Source organism: Poecilia latipinna, unplaced genomic scaffold (genome assembly GCF_001443285.1).
Source record: "Poecilia latipinna isolate Pla-1442-1.1 unplaced genomic scaffold, P_latipinna-1.0 Scaffold989, whole genome shotgun sequence".
Taxonomy (NCBI): domain Eukaryota; kingdom Metazoa; phylum Chordata; class Actinopteri; order Cyprinodontiformes; family Poeciliidae; genus Poecilia; species Poecilia latipinna.
Window position 1 is genome coordinate 234639 of NW_015113605.1, and position 19565 is coordinate 254203.

General features: G+C 40.3%; 3 protein-coding genes and 1 long non-coding RNA gene across 5 annotated transcripts in view; 2 read left to right on the plus strand and 2 right to left on the minus strand.

Annotated features, from left to right (window-relative positions):
• Positions 1-68: 68 nt before the first annotated feature.
• On the plus strand, positions 69-5010 carry rrm2 (ribonucleotide reductase M2 polypeptide). The gene is made up of 11 exons (XM_015050381.1): positions 69-177; positions 1238-1335; positions 1437-1505; positions 2032-2178; positions 3113-3229; positions 3312-3445; positions 3519-3613; positions 3691-3824; positions 3902-4006; positions 4234-4347; positions 4589-5010. Exons 1-11 carry the CDS (start codon positions 162-164, stop codon positions 4739-4741), a joined length of 1182 nt encoding a protein of 393 aa, XP_014905867.1. The 5' UTR covers positions 69-161; the 3' UTR covers positions 4742-5010.
• LOC106958475 (uncharacterized) lies at positions 2403-16388 on the minus strand. 2 transcript variants are annotated; one of them, XR_001427160.1, is made up of 7 exons: positions 16376-16388; positions 12944-13170; positions 12266-12380; positions 11795-11888; positions 9963-11553; positions 2579-2580; positions 2403-2413 (listed from the first exon to the last, which is right to left on the minus strand). It is a non-coding gene; the product is annotated as an uncharacterized LOC106958475 (long non-coding RNA). The 2 variants fall into 2 exon arrangements; XR_001427159.1 differs by lacking the exons at positions 2403-2413; positions 2579-2580; positions 16376-16388 and having other exon boundaries at positions 10509-11553; positions 12944-13297.
• LOC106958473 (galectin-8-like) lies at positions 5513-9855 on the plus strand. The gene is made up of 9 exons (XM_015050384.1): positions 5513-5614; positions 6445-6533; positions 7159-7366; positions 8115-8237; positions 8318-8371; positions 8445-8468; positions 9125-9213; positions 9287-9452; positions 9521-9855. The coding sequence occupies exons 1-9, from the start codon at positions 5576-5578 to the stop codon at positions 9668-9670; spliced, it is 942 nt and encodes a 313-aa protein (XP_014905870.1). The 5' UTR covers positions 5513-5575; the 3' UTR covers positions 9671-9855.
• Positions 16389-16555: 167 nt separating the features above from the next.
• klf11a (Kruppel like factor 11a) overlaps positions 16556-19565 on the minus strand; it is a 10876-nt gene continuing 7866 nt past the window's right edge. Inside the window, exons 3-4 of the mRNA XM_015050397.1 lie at positions 18337-19087; positions 16556-17721 (exon numbers count right to left, since the gene is read on the minus strand). Coding sequence (XP_014905883.1) covers positions 17423-17721; positions 18337-19087 — 1050 coding nt within the window. The 3' untranslated portion in view covers positions 16556-17422. The remainder of the gene's footprint in view (positions 17722-18336; positions 19088-19565) is intronic.

A 19565-nucleotide genomic window follows, 5' to 3' on the forward strand; every position in this document is an offset into this window, starting at 1 on the left:
AGTACTCCTAAACATCCAATGAGCGGCCGCCGCGGGCGGTAACCCGGATACGGTTACTGGGCGGATTGCCCCGACGTCAGCTGCGAGGGAAGAGGGTTTTAAAAGACATTTGGAAGTTTTAGAGGGAAAACCGAGGAGAATGGTTCAGTTTAAAACGGAATATGAGTTTTATAAAAGGTAAAACATCCGCAATCCAACAGAAATACAGAATATACAGCTATTTATCAGTAAAACAATACTTTATCAAACAGATTATTAAGCAAGAGACTAATTCCTGGAATGTATTCTTTCATTGTAAGCATGTTTGCTGGAATTTCAGAATAAATAAACCGATAACTGCACTAAAATGCATACAGTAAGTTACTTTTTAAGAATTCTGCTGATTCTTCTGTATGAAACATTTTCGCGCTAACAGGTTTGTTGACAACGCCTTTTTATGACATAAACAAAGGAAAAAGCGCGGCAGCTGCACGCAGAAGCCAAAAAAACACAATAAAATCCATCCCATTTTATTTACTGTCTTTATATAGATTCACTTTTGCATAAATTAATCTGTTGCATGTTAAGATGTTGAATTCATCGCAAGAAATCGGGTTTAATACACAGTTACACTGATTACACACGTATCCTGTTGAAAATAAGTCATATGTGTTATTTTCGAAGTTACCACCAAATGGCATCATGATTAGTGTGTTTAAGCTACTGTTTATATTATTATTATTATTATTATTATTATTATTATTATTGTTATTAAATGAATAAAACAATAATTTAGCATTTAAGGATTCCCTTTTGCTGTTATCGACATTCGCGATTTAACGTTGTAGTTTAGACACCTACTTGTTTTTGATCTACGAGAGACATATTTTATTAACATTTTATGTTTCATAAACGGCGACTTTAATTGTTTTGTAACGTCAGTTATTCAGCAGTTTTGTAACTTTTGCCGGTTTGAATTTCCCGCAGTATTTGCACGTAGTACGTAATGACGTTACATCAGCTGATTGGCTGTGTTGTTAAAGGGGTGGCATGGCTGTGGTCCTATTGGCTGGGGGAGTTCTAGCGGGAAGATTCCAATAAAAGAACGAGCGGACAACAGAAGCCGCTTCATTCTCCGCTGTCTGTCTTTATGTTCATTGCTTCTTCTTAGTCCTAGCTTTCTGACCTTTCTTAGTCTCTTTAGACATTAATTTTGTTACTTTTCCTTTTTATTCTTTATATTTGTGTGAAACCGAAGCATTAAAGATGCTGTCTGCGCGCTCCCCTCTCTCTGTGAAGAACCAACAGACTCTCGGCAGTCAGTTAGACAACATGACTTTGGACAAAGAGAACACGGTGAGAGCGGGAAAAAACATCATGTCCGCCCCGATTTATTAGAACATTTATCTTTTAAAATGTCTTTCTTGATCCTCTTTAACGTCTTTGTTCCTTTCCAGCCTCCCAGTCTGAACAGCACCCGCGTGCTGGCGTCCAAAACCGCCCGGAAGATCTTCAGTGAAGCCGCGGTGAGTGTGTGGAAATGTTCCGGAGAAAGATCCGAATATGAACCGAACTATAGTGCTGGTTGAACGGGCTGGCAGCCGCTGGTCGTGGCGCCTAAACTGGAGGAAGTTTAGGCGCCACGACCTAAACTTCCTCCAGTTTAGAACCTTCCGATGCAATCAGATCCGATTTGATTGGATCTGATTGCATCAGAAGGCTCTAAACTGGAGAAAAAGGGTTTTCGGATCCGATTTGATCAGAAGGCTCTAAACTCTAAGTTTAGAGCCTTCTGATGTAATCAGATCCGAATTGATTGGATCACATCAGATCCGATCAGCTCCTTTCTCATTTATTTACCTGCAAATTGATTTATATCTTACAAAATGTGGTATTTTTATTTATGTTGCACATTTTTGTTGTTTTAAAGTAGCTATATTTGGTCTTAACATAAGTTATAAAATTAAAGTAATGCATGTAAAGCATATAAAGAATAATAAAAAATGATTGTGTGTTGCATGAGACTGTAGCTGATATTTGCTTGTTTTCCAGCCTAATGCGGTGAAGAAGAGCAGCTCTGAGGAAGAGGAGCCTCTGCTGAAGGAAAACCCTCGCCGCTTCGTCATCTTCCCCATCCAGTACCACGACATCTGGCAGATGTACAAGAAGGCAGAGGCTTCCTTCTGGACAGCAGAGGAGGTAAAAACCCTAAGAAACGGGTAAACATCCTGACATAATTAATGCAATGCACCCAGAGCATGATGCTGCCACTTCTGTACATGGAAGTGAGCACAGTGTGTGGCTCCTTTCCTCCAAACATGAACTAACATCAGAACTTAAAGTTCAGATTATGCATATACGTATAGCCAGTTTTATCAGAACATCTTAATATTAACAAATTTTGGTAAGAGAAAAGCGTGAGATCTGATATTAACTGCTCAGTCGATGGGATTCTTTCTTCTATAAACTCGTTGCTCAGTCATTTCAATCCTGATAATGAAAATCATTTAATGAATGATTCCCTTATTTGTAAAATCAATACCAGATCATGACCTCTCAACGTTTTTCTTTGTTTTTTGTGTCTGAGATATAAAGCTACTCCTTCAGTCTCCTAAGACCATGATTTCATTGTCCTAACTTTAAAACATAAAATCCCAGCCTGGTTCTTATTCCATTGTATTATTGACCTGAATTCAAAGTTGAAATAAATTGAAGTTGTGAAAACGCATTTGTCAAATAAGATGGCTGCCGTAGCTGCTCTGACGTTACTCCAAAAGTTAAATCTTCAAAATGGAGTTGGATGATATTCTACATCACAGGCCTCAAACTCCAATCCTGGAGGGCCACTGCCCTGAACTGTGCCTCTGCTGCACCACACCTGAATAGAATAATTAGGTCATTAAGGCTCTGGAGAACTTGTCTACACAAGGAGGAGGTAATCAAGCCGTTTCATTTCAGTGTTTTGTACCTGTGGTGCATCTAAAAACTGCAGGACAGCAGAACTTAAGGACTAGAGTTTGACATCCCTGATCTACATCGACTGTTTGGATTTTGAACCTTTTTCTTGAACTATTGAACCTTTTAGCCTAACTCTTTCTGTCTAACCTGTGTTGCCATGGTGATGTGCGTGCAGGTGGACCTGTCCAAAGACCTGCAGCACTGGGAGTCCCTGAAGGACGACGAGCGCTACTTCATCTCCCACGTGTTGGCCTTCTTCGCCGCCAGCGACGGCATCGTCAACGAGAACCTGGTGAGGAACCTGCCGCTGGTTCAGGCCGCGCTCGTTGGGCCCGACCCGTCCCGCTAACACTGTTCCTCGTTTCGGCCACCAGGTGGAGCGCTTCACGCAGGAGGTGCAGGTGACAGAGGCCAGGTGTTTCTACGGCTTCCAGATCGCCATGGAGAACATCCACTCTGAGATGTACAGCCTGCTCATCGACACCTACATCAAGGATCCCAGCGAGAGGTGAGTGGCTCTAACTGGTGCTGCTGGGAGCTCTGGCCGGCCTCCCTCTGACGCTGCGTTCACTGACCCTCAGGGAATACCTGTTCAACGCCATCCAGACGCTGCCGTGCGTGAAGAAGAAGGCCGACTGGGCGATCAACTGGATCGGCAACCGGAACGCCTCCTACGGTAACACCGCCCTCTGTGACCTCACACCGCCGTTGCCGTGGTGCCGATATTGATCAGCTGTGTTTTTGATCGCCCAGGAGAGAGAGTGGTGGCCTTTGCTGCTGTGGAGGGAATCTTCTTCTCTGGTTCGTTCGCCGCCATCTTCTGGCTGAAGAAGAGAGGCCTGATGCCTGGCCTAACCTTCAGCAACGAGCTCATCAGTCGAGACGAGGTGATTTACAGCCCATCAATAACCGATAACTGATCGATAACGATGGCTCGGGGAGTAACGGACTCTGCTGCTTTCAGGGTCTGCACTGCGACTTCGCCTGCCTGATGTTCAAACATCTGGTGAACAAACCGCCGGCAGAAACCGTCACCAAGATTATCCGGAACGCCGTGGAGATCGAGCAGGTGGGGAGGACTGGGAGGACTGGGACTGTACTGGTTAACTGGGAGCTGCTGTTTTTGTTTTGTGTCCTTTTTCCCTACCCTTGTTTCGCACTTTAAGAATCTCATGAACTAATTCTCTAAAATAACGGTTGAGCTCTATGAATTGTGGGAAGTTGAGTATTAAGTGTTTTTATTAAAGCTGTTGCTGGCTCCTCTCTGGTTCTGATGTTGGTTCTGGTTCTGTCCAGGAGTTCCTGACTGACGCTCTGCCTGTGAAGCTGATCGGGATGAACTGCGACATGATGAAGCGCTACATCGAGTTTGTGGCGGATCGGCTGCTGTTGGAGCTCGGCTTCTCTAAGGTACGGACAGAACCGGGTCAGCTGAGGCCTGGTTCCGGTGTGTGGTGATGATCCGCGCAGGGGTACGGACCTCAGCCAGTGATGGGGGCTGAGCGCTGCTGCAGGAACCCATCAGAGCGTGTGGTTCTGATGGACCGGCAGCAGAGCGACACAGACGCCTGTCTGAACACGCCTGCAGTTTCCTCTGGGATCCTGGATTCTCAGCAGAGTGAGACCTCCTGTCCTGTTTCTGTCTCTGCAGGTGTACCGGTCGGAGAACCCGTTCGACTTCATGGAGAACATTTCTCTGGAGGGGAAGACCAACTTCTTTGAGAAGCGGGTCGGGGAGTACCAGAGGATGGGCGTCATGTCGGGTCCGACCGACAACACCTTCAGGCTGGACGCCGACTTCTGAACCGAGCCGGACCGCCTGACCGCTCCAACTGGACCTGCAGTGCCTGGCCTTGATGAACTGAAGGTATCAGCCAATCAGAGCCCTGCAGCTCACCTGGAGTCAACAATGAAACACATTTTCACCTTCAGTGACTCTTCCTGGACTCTTAACTTAATTCCGACGCTGGATTTCTGGGCTTTTATATTTAATTTGTATATAAAGTTACCTTGTTGTTTGTCTTTTTTGTTGTTTTTTAATAAATGTTGGGAATATAAACGTGTCAGTTCTTCATTAAATCTGTTTCATTTCAAGATTTTGAACAAATTTTGGTTTCTATTGGTTTTTCCTCCACATTGGGCTCAAAGTTAAACATGAAGGCTCTAATTTTAGGTTATTGGTAAAGAACATTTCAACCACTTCACCCAGATTTCAGGCCTGATCACTACTTTCTAGCTGCAAAAACTAAAGCTTATTAATTCAAATAAAGGTATTATAATCTGAGCTAAAGGGAGCATGTAGATATTAAAAAGGATTGACTTTTTGGTTGACTTGGTAAAATTGTCTTTTTTTTCTACATTTGCATTGATCCTAGATGTGTTGGTTGCTCCTGGGTTTAATACTAGAGAGCAGTGATTTTAAAGAGTTCTTAAATCAATTTTAATAAAAATTTTTATTTAAGACATTAAGTTAAATTTATGCCTTTTACTTCTGTAAAAACGTTTAGTTCATATAGATAATGTAGTTTATGACTGACTCGAACGCACCGCCGCTCCTTTATCACGTGATCTGTTACGTCACACTAGGAAGTAAACAAAGAGCCGAACGTTTCTAATTAACCGCTTGACCTGCGTCAGAATGTCGATTTCTAACCCAAGACAAGTGTTTTCAAACCCGGTAAGATATTTTATTAACACATGTCTACCTTTTATATCAGATCTAAGCTTTACTTTTGAACTTTAATCCATTTTAATTTGTTTTATTTCTTAAACATGTGCTAGCATGTTAGCTTAGCTGCCCATCTGTCACATCGGAACCAGAACTTTTTAAGCACGTTTGAAATGTTTAGTTTAATTTTTAATGGTTCTGTTTTAATCTAAGTAGGCGGATAAAGTGAAATAAATTAGTTAGTTTTGGTATTGTAAGAGTTGAAGGATGATGACGTCAGTTAAAATAATAAACTTCTATAAAGGAGGAAAATATACAAATTACGAAAGGAAGTCTTGAAGTTTTGATAATTTCCAAAATCTTAAAGTGATGCAGAACATCTCAAAACAAGAGTATGGAAATACCTAGGTATTTAAAATCTTTATTCCTCTTCTCATTGTCTAAATAACGTGACTTTCTTCGGTTTTGATGTAAAATTTTTAAAAATTCATCCATTTAAAGTTAAGTGTATGTTTAGAAGCTGAAAAATGTGGCAGAGCTTCCCTCATTCAGGAATGTTAGTGCATGTTTGGTATTCTGAGCTGAAAGTCTTGTTTGTCCTGTGAGGTCATAAAACATAAAACGGCTTTCCCTTCCCAATATGGCCGACCTGCTGTCATGTGAATCTGGTGGCTGTGGCTTCCGGCTGTTTTCTGTGTGCAGCTCATTGTGTTTTCAGCTGAAAGCATTGAAAAAATAAGTCAAAACAAAACAACTTTTATATCTGGAAGTTGCTGATATTTAATCAGAAAGCGGAAACTTTTTTTCTGGTGTCCAGATATTTCTGTCTCTGTCCACAGTCGATCCCATTCGCTGGCACCATTCTTGGTGGTTTACTGCCCGAGGAGATGGTTCTGATCCAGGGTTCGGTACCATCTGGTGCTGACAGGTGACAAATACGTTTCTGTTTATTTAAATTTACTCTGATTCAGGTTGCTCTATAATCTAACATGGCATTTAATAGAAGCTAAAAAGCACTAACTTATATTATGTACAGATTTATGTTTGTATCTTCTCCTCTCATGTTTTATATTGTTCTTGTATGTCATTTGTTTTAAAGTTATGAGAAAAAGAACAGTCTTCAACCCCTTCAAAATAAGAGCATGAATATAAATGTCTTGGAAGAATTCTCAACAGTCTAACCAAAACCTCAACATAGATGTCAAAATTTATTCAACTGAAAGTTCACGAAACAGCTAAGTTGGTTTAGGATTTATCTGTAATAATTAATTTAGGGGAAGTAAGTGTTTTCAAAGTTAGCAGAAATGCTAAATGCTATTAGCAGATTAGCGGACGTATAACCACCACAGCATCTGAACAATCAATTTCTGAAATACAAACGCCAACGAGGGAAATTTACATTGTTAATATCAACCCAGTCGTAGTTATTGGATCGATCCCGATATGTTAAAAATTACTGTCATCGTCCGATACTGAGATTAAAATTTAAATATTGTGCATTTCAGAATGAAAATGTTATTTTTTTAGCTCGTTTTCTCTGCGACTTCTCTCAGGTTCCAGGTGGATTTTACGTGCGGCAGCAGCGTAAAGCCGCGGGCTGACGTGGCATTTCACTTCAACCCCAGACTGAAGAAGAAGCGCATCGTCTGCAACACGCTGGAGAAGGAGCGCTGGGGCAGCGAGGAGATCATGTATCAGATGCCTTTAAAAGTCGGAGGTGCATTTGAACTCATCATCCTGGTCCTGAAGGACAAGTACAAGGTGGGAGACACTGCTGTCCTCACAGCTGTTTTATTATCCAGAAGAAGTTAACTAATATGTTACATCAAGTAGAGTGGAAATGTCAATATATAAACAACAAAAAAAAACCCTTTTGAATATTTTCTAACGCCTCATCTGGCTGTTAAATCCTGAGCAGTCGGGTTCAACCATGTTGGTGGAGCAGCTACCAGGTTAGCTCTGCTGGATGAAGCCACAGCAGTTTTTGGGGTTGTTGTTTTTGCTTTTTAGAAAAAAGTTGGTATATTTGCTGCTAGTTTTTATACAAAACATTTCTAGATTTGTCTGAAGTGAACTTTAGAAATATAAAAACTTGCTAAATTTGTTGCTAGTTGCTTTTTTTCATTAAAAACTTGCTACAGTTGTCGCTAGTGGCTATTTAAGAGTCACCAGATTTATCACTAATCGATTTTTTTTTTTTGATAAGTCCATTGATTTGTTGCTAATGGCTTTTTTGATTAAAAAGTTGCTAGATGAGTTTGAAAAGTCGCTAAGTTAGCATCAATGTTGTCTCCCTTTTTTCTGCTAAATAAAACTTCAGACTGAATTAATTCTATGTTTTTATCAACACTGGACATTCAAGCCTTGCCATTAGTTCTGGGGTACCACAAGGCTTGTTGCTCGGTCCAGTTCTCTTTGTCCAGAAATAAAGTTATTAAAATAAATGGGATAAGTTTGTTTTAATCAGAAGATAAAAACCAGAAGTGATGTGTGTTTGTTTGTCATTAAGGTTGCGGTAAACGGAGCACACGTGTTGGAGTACAAACACCGCGTGGACCTGAACCGGGTCGACACCATCCTCATCTCAGGGACAGTCGAGGTTCAGGCTGTTGCTGTTCTTCCTCCTGCTTCTGTAAGTTGATTTGAATGACGGGACGTCCAACCAACCATCCAACAAACCAACCAGCCATCCAACATGTCTGTCTGTTTCAGAGTCCCGCCTCTCCTGCTTCCAGTCTGACCAGCCTGAGTAGCTCAGACTCTGAGGTAAACAGCTTGGAAACGTTTTTCCACTTCCTGTTGTTTCAGATTTTAAGTTTTTCATTTCTCCCTTTTCCAGGCGATTCTCTCGTTCAGAGATCTGGTGAGTTTTTCTGCTTCACTTCCAGTTTAAAAAACAGGAAATTTAAACGTGTGTGAATTCCTGTTCCTAAATCTGTATCTGGTTTCTACCTGGACCTTCTCCGTCCCTTTAGTCGTCTTCGACCTGCCTGAATGAAAATCAAACCTGGATCTGAATAAATTAGAAAAAGTAAATTTATTTCACAAAGTAATATGCTCCCATTTAGTTCTCATTAGCTTACAAATAAAACATGCAAACCCAAAATTCAGCTTTCAGGTTTCATCAGAGGTGTGACTTGTTGAAAACTTTATTTTTCATAAAAGGTCATGAGAACAATTTGAAAAGTTACTAAATATAGTGAAAGGTTTTTTTTTTTAAGTTTCCATCAATGCTTCCCCATTTAACTTAAAATCCATTTGGGATAAATAAAGTATTTTTGAATTTGTTGTTGTTCAGCAGGTAAATGAAACATTTCAGTCTATAAATTTCTCCTGCAAAAAATTTTCATACTTTTAAATTGTTAATTGTTAAACTTAATCATTTTAATAAAAAAGATAATTTATAGATTTTATTAAATAATAACCTGAGATGATTAATTGTATAATTTAATGTTTTTAATTAAATTATAATTAAAACTAATTTAGTCATATTAATGAGATTATTTTTGTTGATCTCAGAAAGTTCCCTTCAGAGGACGGCTGGAGAAGGGGTTAAAGGTCGGACGCAGCATCATCATCAAAGGACAGACGAGTCCGAATGCAAACAGGTAAAACACACCTGATGGTGTCACTGACTCCGCCCCCCCCCCGCTGTAGATTGATCCATGTGTGATGTTCCAGTTTCGGCGTTAACCTGCGCGACGCCAGCGGCCGTGACGTCGTCCTCCACCTGAACCCCCGCCTGGCCAAACGAGTCTTCGTCAGGAACTCGTTCCTGTCCGAGTGTTGGGGCGCCGAGGAGTTGGACCTGGAGGTCTTCCCCTTCGCGGCGGGGGAGTACTTCGAGGTGAGCGTCCCTGTTGACCGTCTGGGTCCGGTCCGGCCCGGTTCTGAGCGCCTCTGTTCGCCCTGCAGATGATCGTCCGGTGCGACGCGCGGCACTTCAGGGTCGCCGTCAACGGATGCCATCAGTTCGACTACAAGCACCGAGTCCAGGACCTGAGCGCCGTCGGCCAGCTGGAGGTGGTGGGCGACGTGACGCTCATGGACGTCCGGATGACCTGAGAAACACTAAACACTCACCGTACAGCTGGGGTGTCCAAACTGGCTCAGGTGTTTACCACGGCGCAGACAGAAGGAGCAAAAAACTCAGAAACATTCTGGAAACAAAACTGGGAAATTTCTAGAAAGCCATGGAAATTTCCAGAGTTTCAAAAGTTGAAGAATTTATCAGTAAAAAACTAAAAAAATTCAGCATTTAACCTCAAAAGTTTTCTAGAAAAAACATGGAAATTTGAGTTTTCAAAGTAAAAAATTTGACTTTTTCAACAGAAATTTCCACGTTTTTCTTTCAGACTCAAAATTCAAACTTAGTTTTTTAGTGGAAATTCATTACTCCTTTTATTTTATTTTCAATGGCCAGGTTCATAGGCGTTTCTATTTTTAATTAGGATAAAATTATCACAGTATTCTGTAGCCAATATTTTCTTTCTTAAAATAAAAATATTGGCTGCAAAAAACCTGTTTGGATACATAATAATCCCTTTCCAGCATCAAATCTGGCTGTTTCTGTGTAAGTCAAGTATTACATGCTTAGTTTATTGAGGAGGTGAAATAAGTTATTTTTGGCTTCCAGGTATTCTTGTTTCGATGAGACGTTTGGACACCCCGGCCGTGAAGCATGTCTGACGCCTCTGATATTCTATCATTAACATTAATTAATTACTGCAGTGATTTCTGGATCAATGTGACGGATTCAAGGCTAAGAGTGAAATAATCCTAATGCTTGATTATAACATTGAATGTTGTATTATTACTGGCCTCTTAAAGAGGAAGATGACCGTTTTTTGCACTCAAGGATGTAAAGATGTGAAGAGAAGAAAAGATGGCGGATTCATGTAGATTGATTTTGTTTTTAATGTTGTGACTGATGGAAAAATAATCTGATAACATTAATCCAACATGCTGTGCTAAGAATTTACTTTAACGACTTTTTTTTGTGCACCATAACACTTTGGCTCCCTTGCAGTGTGACGTCACGCCTCCCATCGTCCTGCTGGAGGGCAAAAATATCCGCTAGCCGACGATGACTAGCATTGGTTTTAGCTGTTAAGTTGTAAATATCACACGCGAAATGTTAAATGTGCGCCTGATATCTAAAAGATAAAGTGTGCTTTGCTACTAATTCACACTAAAGCTAGTGTTAACATTTAGCTTTAATGTTAAGGTAGAGAAAAGTTATGCTAGTTTGACAACTACAGCATGTAGACGTGATTGAGTTCGGTGTTTCGGTCGAGTTGAAACACCGGATCAGTAGGACATTAAATTATCTAATCTGCCACAGCGATTAATAGCAAAATAAACATCAAACCTGAAGACATAAAACATGTTCCGTTTATGTAGAAAATGTTTTTCTGATCCTGATACATTGGTGACATTGCCAGTTGCTATGGCAACGAGACTGCTTGTAAAAGGTTGATTAAAAAGGTTTAAATATTTCATTGTTCTTCCCTTTGCTGCGGTGCATAGCACTACACACCTACATCTCATCTAATGGTTAACGGAAATGTTCTAGCGGCCATGGCAGCGTTGTGCGCATGCGTGACATTTCCTCATGTAAACAAGGTGTAAAGGGTAACGTGACATGGATATTTGAGACCATTTAAAATTAAGGTCTTAGCTAGGCTATAAATACAAAACCTTAACTCAGCAGTCCAAACTGCCAACACTTATGAGAACTAAATGTAAAAAAAAATGAAAGTTAGGCTGGGCCTCTTAAAAAGGAAGATGACAGTTTTTTTGCACTCAAGGTTGTAAAGATCCTTGATCAGGTGGGGAGGACAGTCCAGTCCTCCACTGCTTCATCTTTGAACTGTGTCCAATCTGAGGATCTGAGTAGCTTTATGGCACCATCCAACCAGCCAGCCTCATAGCAAAGACTTCTCAACCTGCAGAGACAGAAACAGGACAGGAGGTCTCACTCTGCTGAGAATCCAGGATCCCAGAGGAAACTGCAGGTGTGTTCAGACAGGCGTCTGTGTCGCTCTGCTGCCGGTCCATCAGAACCACACGCTCTGATGGGTTCCTGCAGCAGCGCTCAGCCCCCATCACTGGCTGAGGTCTGTACCCCTGCGCGGATCATCACCACACACCGGAACCGGGCCAGAACCAACCTGGTCCTGTCCGTACCTTAGAGAAGCTCCAGCAGCAGCCGATCCACCACGAACTCGGTGTAGCGCTTCATCCCTGTCAGCTTCACTGGCAGAGCGTCAGTCAGGAACTCCTGGACAGAACCAGAACCACCAGCAGAACCAGAGAGGAACCAGCAACAGCTCTACTAAACATTTTAAACAGTCCTCAACTCTAATTTTGGAAATTAAAAGTTCACTGAATTTATGACAGAAACTTCTAAATTGGGAAGCAAGGTCACAAGAAAAAAGCGAAGGAAAGATTCAAAAAAGGAATAAAAGATTCATAGAATGAGGGATGCAGAAAGAAGAAGGAATAAAGGACATAATGAAAGAAGAACATAAGGAAAGGAGAGAAGACGAGGACAGAACACAAAATACAGGATAGGAAAGATTTAAGGAAGAAAAGATGGAAGTAGGAAAGAACAGGGACAGAAATAAAAGGAAGGAAGGACATAAGGAAGACTGTTACCTTCCAATAAGTCCCTTTTTTCAGATCTTTGGACAGATTCATCTGGACACGTGATGTAAACAGGTCAGAGGTCAGGTGATGACGTATACAGGAGTTTCCTTCAACAAAGGTTCCTCTGTTAGAAACAATAATTTTAAAATTACATTTTATACAATGACCTCAGTACTCCAGAAAAAAATAGATAGATAGATAGATAGATAAATCTTTATTGTCATTGTCACAAGAACAACGAAATTTAAAAAGTGCCGTCAGTCAGTGCATATGCTTAAAAAAAAAAAAAAAAAAACTTGTCTCACACTTTACAATACTGTAAAAAATACTTAACAAGTAAGTGATGAAAAAAAAATAAACAAAAACTAACAAATAAGAATATCCATTTTAATGTGAAAATTCGTCTTATGAATAAAATATTATCAATGTTTGTCTCTTTTAAACATTCAGTCCCAAAATCATTTTTTCCACTTTAGTGGCCAGAAAAAGATTTCAACTGTTAAAGATCTAAACTCATCTTCAATGGTTTTGGTGTTTACAGCATCAACACCAAATTTCAGAGTCACGGTCAGAAATTAGCCGTTTTTTTATTACTAAATACCAAGTTAGCCCCGATCAGCTTGTTGGAGGTGATTAAACAAATATTTCTTTTGAATATCCCCCTAAAAGGCTGGTTTTAACTCTTACCCTGGTCTTCTTGTACATCATTGCGTCGATTTCAATCTTACGAGTCTGTTGTTTCTGAACGAAGAGAAACAAAAACTGCATCGTCAATGCTTCTGTTTCACATAAACATCATAAAATAAAAATATTTAAAAAGTTTAAACTGGAGAAGACTAAAGTTAAAAGGTCCAGAGAGCTAAGCTAAGCTAAGCGCTGCGGTCCCATCACGGCTGTTTCTTTCCTTGTTTTAACTGACGTTCCTTTTCCTCCAATCGAAATCTTTGAGCTACAACTAGCCAATAGGAGCCCGGCGCTGTCTGTCGCTTTGAGAGAGCAAAGCCAATGAGAAACGAGAACACGTCCAACCGGACGTCACCGTTACAAGGTTTTAAACTGTAAGAGTTAAAATAAATAAAAGTTTTATTGGTAGAAATGCAAACTATGCTTGAAATATTATAAATAATATTGTTTTAAAACTTATTTCTTTATATTTAGGAAGTTGAGGTGGTAGATTTGAGATATTTCATTCTTAAAACAGATCTGTTAATTAGGATATAGAATATTTTATGCCCCCTTTTTTAAAAAAAAAAACTGTTAATTTATCTTTTCATACATTCGCCCCATCAATAATAATATTATTCATCTTAGGAAATGGGATTTTATCTAGTTTCTGTAAATTTCTAACATAAATTAATACTCTTAGCATATTTTCTTAGGTTGAGAAATTATTAAATAAATGTCCAATGGACTAAATGCCGTTATCCATACCGTTCACATGAATACAGATGCCCTTTTATGTAAAATATTATTCAATATAGGAACTGTTAAAACTTTATTTCAAAACTTTAACTATTTGTCACAGCAATATGTAAAAGAAATTATGCATATTTTTTAAGAACAGTGGAAGCCAGAATAAATGTCTCTTATTTTGTCTCGTCTTTAAGGAATCTTCATGTTGAATCTCCTAATTCAGAGATAAACTTCTAGGATTTTCCCGTTTTATTGAGAACATAGAAATCAAAATAGTCACACAACTCTCAGGAGATGAAGGGAACCAGGACGGAGGGAACCAGGACGGAGGCAACCAGGACACAGGAAACCAGGATGGAGGGAACCAGGATGGAGGGAACCAGGATGGAGGGAACCAGGATGGAGGGAACAGGATGGAGAGAACCAGGATGGACTCGGATGTAGTTTTGAAGTTCATCTTGGTCTGAAAGCAGCTGTTCATCAGGTCAGCAGGGTTAATACCGTTTTCTTCCTTCTGATCTTAATCTCACTGCATCTCCTCCCTTCCAGCCTCCATCGGCTCAAACTCAACAGGTGAGGCCGTTTTTAGGCCATTTGGTCTCAAATCTTCCCCAGCAGCGGCGCGCCGGCAACACATCCGGCTCGTTACTAACAGAACCGGAGTCTGATTGCATCAAGCTGCTGCGGGAAACGGTGGAACTCTCCCACTGCTCACAGAACAAAATTTAAAAGGAGAAACAGAAACTCAGGTGAATCATTTTCAGCAGACTCTGTTGGAAAATAAAAACCCAGCCAGAGGTTAGAAATCCTCCTTCTCCTTCTGGTCCCAACAGGAAGTAAAACACTGAGCCTGTTACAATAAGCAATAAATCAGTTTATCACATGATAAATTAAAACAATGATTTCAATTGCATGATTTCTCTTTTACTAAAACTGGATGAATAAAGTATTCATTTTGGAGTTTTGTTCTCAACTAGCCATTTCCTAGAAGGACATTTTTTTTAGAGACTTCATAAATCATTTTATTTTTATATCATTTATTTTGGATATTTTGGATATTTAAAAAGTCCTGCAGTTTCAGTGTTAAATGTTAATTAGAATTGAAAGTTTATTGATCTTTGAGAATGAGCTGTTTTAATACCATTTTCAACCAATATCATGGCAATAGCAAAATAATGCAAGCACAAATTCTCAACATTTCACACTGGAAGTGGACGACATTTTAAATATCCAAATAAACAGAAACTACAAATAAAATAAAAAATTATCCTTAAAAAAAAGGTTTGAGACCAAAACACGAAAAACAATAAATCATGCAAACGAAATTGAGAATTCTGATGTTTCTGAGGAGAAGATGGGAGGCCAGTCGACATTTCAGGAACAGAAACCATGAAATGTTTGGAGAAAACAAGAATAAAATGAGCCAGTAGGGATTAAGATGAGAGAAAGATCAGAGCCTCAGAGGAGTAATTCAAAAATGCAGCTGTTTTATGTTTTCCACAGAAGATAAACAGTAGGTTCTGGACCTTCAGAACCAGACTGGTCTGCAGATGGACTCCAGGTCAGCTTTATATGAACGACCAGCTGGCTCTATCAACAGAAACCTGTTGTCAGGAACAATGTCCTGGACAGACCCCTCCTTTAAAGCTGTCTGACAACATGAAGTCTGCTAAAAATCCAGAGAAATTCAAGAATAGATGAGAAACAAAGTAGTTTTACTAGACCTGCAGTTTTGCCTCCCGCCCACAGGGCGTCACTGTTCTCCGTAAAACGCAACCCTGGCCAGACTCCGCGGCCTTTTTGTTTATTTTCCCTCGCTTCTTTTGGCTGCAGCTGAATGTCGGTCAGTAAGGCAAAAGGGCGGAGACACGAAGTTTAAGTTACACGCCTCCGTGCTCTCCCATTGGTCACGCCCCCTCAATGCTGGCCCCTGATTGGTCGGTGGTTGTTACCGGGTGGTGTGGGGAGAGAGCAGCGGAGGTTCGGTTGTGTAACTTCGTACGTCAGAGTCCTGCGGTCATAAACGGGACGCTGTTTATATAACGCAGCTCAGAAAGGTGAATTAACTTCATATGTTTCAGTTGAACTCTTTGTGTTTTTTGTACTTGTTAATCTACTAGAAGACAAAATAAATAACCTAAAAACACAAAACAAGCTACAGAAATCCAAATATAAGTCAAACAGACAAGAAAAAACAAAAAAGAAAATCTTATTTCAACATATAAAGTTAGAATTTTGCCTTTTATTTATATGTGTTCTTGTGTGTTAGTAATTAAAATATATTTGCTGTTTGGACAAGTAAAATAGGTGATAAGTGAGTTCTCAGGGGTTGTTGAGTATTTGTGGATTTTAATCATTTATGGTCCAAAACAACCTCCATTACTTTATTTTTTCCTATTAGAAATGCTGGAAAAATCATTACAAATTGCCCATATCATCCTCAAAAGGACGGTAGTTACTTAAATGTATTTTAATAATTGGAAAATATTCCTTTAACAGCTTAATTGCACCATACTTTTACTTGATTAGTATTACAAAGTAATTTCTACCTGTGAGTTTAATGAGCTTTATGTTGGAAATTTTTGATTTCAAAGTGTTTCTTCTGCTTGAATTTTTAAATATATTAATTATTTGTATTAATCTTTTCATTCCAGTCTTTAAAATACTAGAATTTGTATATAACTATATTTCTATTGGTCTAATGACATTTTTAAATATTAAATCATGTTATCAGTACTTTAGTAAAATTTTTATCAGCAATTTCTTGAATGGCTGTTTTTTACTTTTATTTTTTATTATTATGACAACATAACTATGTCGGCATAGTTATGTTCTTAATCTTCCCAACTTATAGAAAAGCAACACAAATACAAAACAATCAAGAAGTTCATTGTAAAGTTTTATTATAAAAGCTATATTGTTCACTGTTGTCAACAAACAAATGTATGGAAATGGGATTACTCTGATATAAACTGTTATTATTAAGAATAACATTTAATAACATGAGGTATTCTTACTGGCTACACTATGGGCCAAATCAAGATATTAAAAACAGCACTTTTTCCTCAACAAAGAATGTTAAATAATAATAATAATAATAATGAATAAAGCAAATATAGGTAGTATCACAGTGATGAATACTGTCCACTGACATTTTTTAAAAAATATCAATAAATGGAGATTGGAATACATGTAACATTCATATAGATATCAGTATATTTACAATATTTACAGTCAAACAAACAGAAGTTGGCTAGTAACAGAAGCACAATACAGAAGCTTTGGCAAACAATAAACCTTGTGCATACGTTCTGCTAAATGTGACATGTACACATGAAGTAAACATCATACATGGAGAGAGTATAAAAACAAGTAAGATTTTTATTTTTAAAAATCCAGTGCAAAGTCAGGTTTTTGTTGGTTCTGTTTGTGGATGAGTAGCAGCCTTCATGTCCTCCTCCTCCCTTTTTGCAGTGAGTTTTGTGGTTGTGGTTGTAAAATGTCCTGAGTAAAGCGGAAAAGCTGTGAGTCCGGGTTTATGGCAGCACGGATATTTTAAAACATGGTGCGTATGTGAAGCGGTTCCTTCTGTCTGATTGTAGCGCTTCTTCCATCGCGACGAGGACGGACATGTTTACAGGAAGTTCTTGATCTGAGTTCACCAGGATTTGCGGACCCTGTTCTGATGTCTTGTAAACGTAGCCGGGGACTGAATCCTAAGCCTTGGAGTCCTGAGTTGCCCCCGCCAGTCTTTCAGTTGGCGGTGGAGACGAGCACGCCGAGGGGAAGTGTGGGGCCCTTGTTTTGGCCCTTGGGCGCGGCGGCTCCTTTCGCCAGGTCCCTGGTTTCCGGGGGCCACGAAGACGCCCTTTTGGTGGTCATGTGCCGCCGGGCATGTTTGGTCAAATGGTCGCTGCGCATGAAGCGCCGGTCGCACACGGTGCAGACGAACTTCTTCTCGCCCGTGTGCGTCCGGCGGTGGCGGGAAAGCTCGTCGGAGCGGGCGAACCGCTTGTCGCAGCCTTCCCAGTGACAGCTGAACGGCTTCTCGCCTGCAGAGAGCAAGAACGGGTCGGTTAGAGAAACAGAAACACAGAACGCTTTCCGACTCAACGCCGGACTCACACTTAGGGCTGCACAGATTACAATTTTTTTCTGTGTCTAACGATTATTACAGTAAAAGATTATTCTATCAATTTATTTTGACAATAAATTAATTACTCTAATGATTAATCTGATGATTAATTGATAATTCTTATTGATATTTATGCTTTTCTAATATTGTATAAAATATTAAACGACCAACTACTAAATTAGTTGACAATTATTTCAACCATCGATTAATCATGATTGACTGTTTCTGCACTAGCTGTTATTGGATTTTCAATAAAATAGGTATATCCTTATTTTTAATGAATTAAGTTGTTTATTTACATTTTAAACGTATTTCTAATGTTGTATAAAACAAGTGATTAAATGATTAACCGATTACTTTTTGATGAATTTTTATTCTTGTATTTTTATGATGTACAGCCTATTGAATTGCCTTGTTGTTGAAATGTACTATACAAATAAACTTGTTTCATTGATTACTAAATTAATTAATTTCAATAACTGATTAATTATTATTATTTGTTTCAGCATGCATCGGCTCCACTAACTCGTACCTGTGTGTGTGCGCAGGTGAGCCTTGAGGTGTGAACTCTTGAAGTAGGTCTTCTTGCAGCCGGGGAAGGTGCAGACGTAGTTCCGTCTGCGGGAGAAGTCGGCCTGCGAGGCGCCGCTGCTCGTTCCTGACGGCATGTAAACGGGGGCGGGGGCCAGGGGGAGGAGCTTGGTGTTGCCCAGGGTCATTACAGTCTGGGGACCCTGCGTTGTCTGTGACATCGGCCCCTGCGGCACCACGAACATGACTGCCCCCTGCGGCACGGTGGAGCCCACCAGCAGGGGTTGGGTGAAGGTAGGTGGAGGGGACTGGGGTCCGGCTTGGGTCTGGACCTGGACCGGAGCCTGGACAAACGCCGAAATCATTCCTGTCTGGCCTCCGACCGGAAAAACCTGGCAGAGAACCGGAGAGGGAGAGGAGGGAACCGCAGAGGAAGACGGAGGGGGCGTGGCGTTCTTCTCCACGGGAGGCAGCTCCGGCGGTGTGGGTGTGTCCGTCTGCGGGGAGGAGGGCGACGGCACGGGGAGGCTGTCGGCGGTGTGGCGGATGACGCTGGTGGCCATAGCCTTGCCTGGCAGAACCATGCAGGGTGGCTCGATGTGAGGGGGCGGCGTGGGGATCTCAGGGGAGGCGCAGGGCTGCAGGGGGCGGAGCATTAGCTGTCTGGAGGCGGGGCTTGGGGCGGAGCTTGTGGTGAGGACAGTCGTAGTCGATGCCTCGGCAAAGCTCGGACTGTGAGGCGGAGTCATACACTGAAAAACAAGAAAAGCTTTTCAGTCCTCCATTTCTGCTTTCTGATTGGTTGCTTTCCTAGTTTTGCTGGAAACTGATCAATGATCATGATTTAAGTGTTTCACATCAGTCAATAGACCCTTTTCACATGACGTCACACAACTTCCGTTTTGGCTCGAAGCTGTGTATCCTTAGTTCCAGTGTACATAGTAATGATAAAGTTGTCTATTTCATATATATATATATATATATATATATATATATATATATATATATATATATATATATATATATATATATATATATATAGAGAGAGAGAGAGAGAGAGCTAAAGAGATATATATGTATATATCTGACAGCATATGTTGATCAGACAGAACACCGGAGCATGGAGTTTACACAGTCTCTAAAACATTTGCCTAAAATAAGATTTGAAGATATATCACGATTTGCAAACCAATTTTCTCTGACAATGCGGGAATTTTTCAGCTTGGTTCC

What these genes read in the sequence shown, in the direction of transcription:
- rrm2 (XM_015050381.1), top strand. An exon ending in CTTTGGACAAAGAGAACACG is followed by an intron (nt 1,336 to 1,436) that starts GTGAGAGCGGGA and finishes GTTCCTTTCCAG; the next exon opens with CCTCCCAGTCTGAACAGCAC. An exon ending in GCATCGTCAACGAGAACCTG is followed by an intron (nt 3,230 to 3,311) that starts GTGAGGAACCTG and finishes TTCGGCCACCAG; the next exon opens with GTGGAGCGCTTCACGCAGGA.
- LOC106958473 (XM_015050384.1), top strand. Translation starts at nt 5,576, where the DNA reads ATGTCGATTTCTAACCCAAGACAAGTGTTTTCAAACCCG. An exon ending in CTGTTCTTCCTCCTGCTTCT is followed by an intron (nt 8,238 to 8,317) that starts GTAAGTTGATTT and finishes TGTCTGTTTCAG; the next exon opens with AGTCCCGCCTCTCCTGCTTC. An exon ending in TTCTCTCGTTCAGAGATCTG is followed by an intron (nt 8,469 to 9,124) that starts GTGAGTTTTTCT and finishes TGTTGATCTCAG; the next exon opens with AAAGTTCCCTTCAGAGGACG.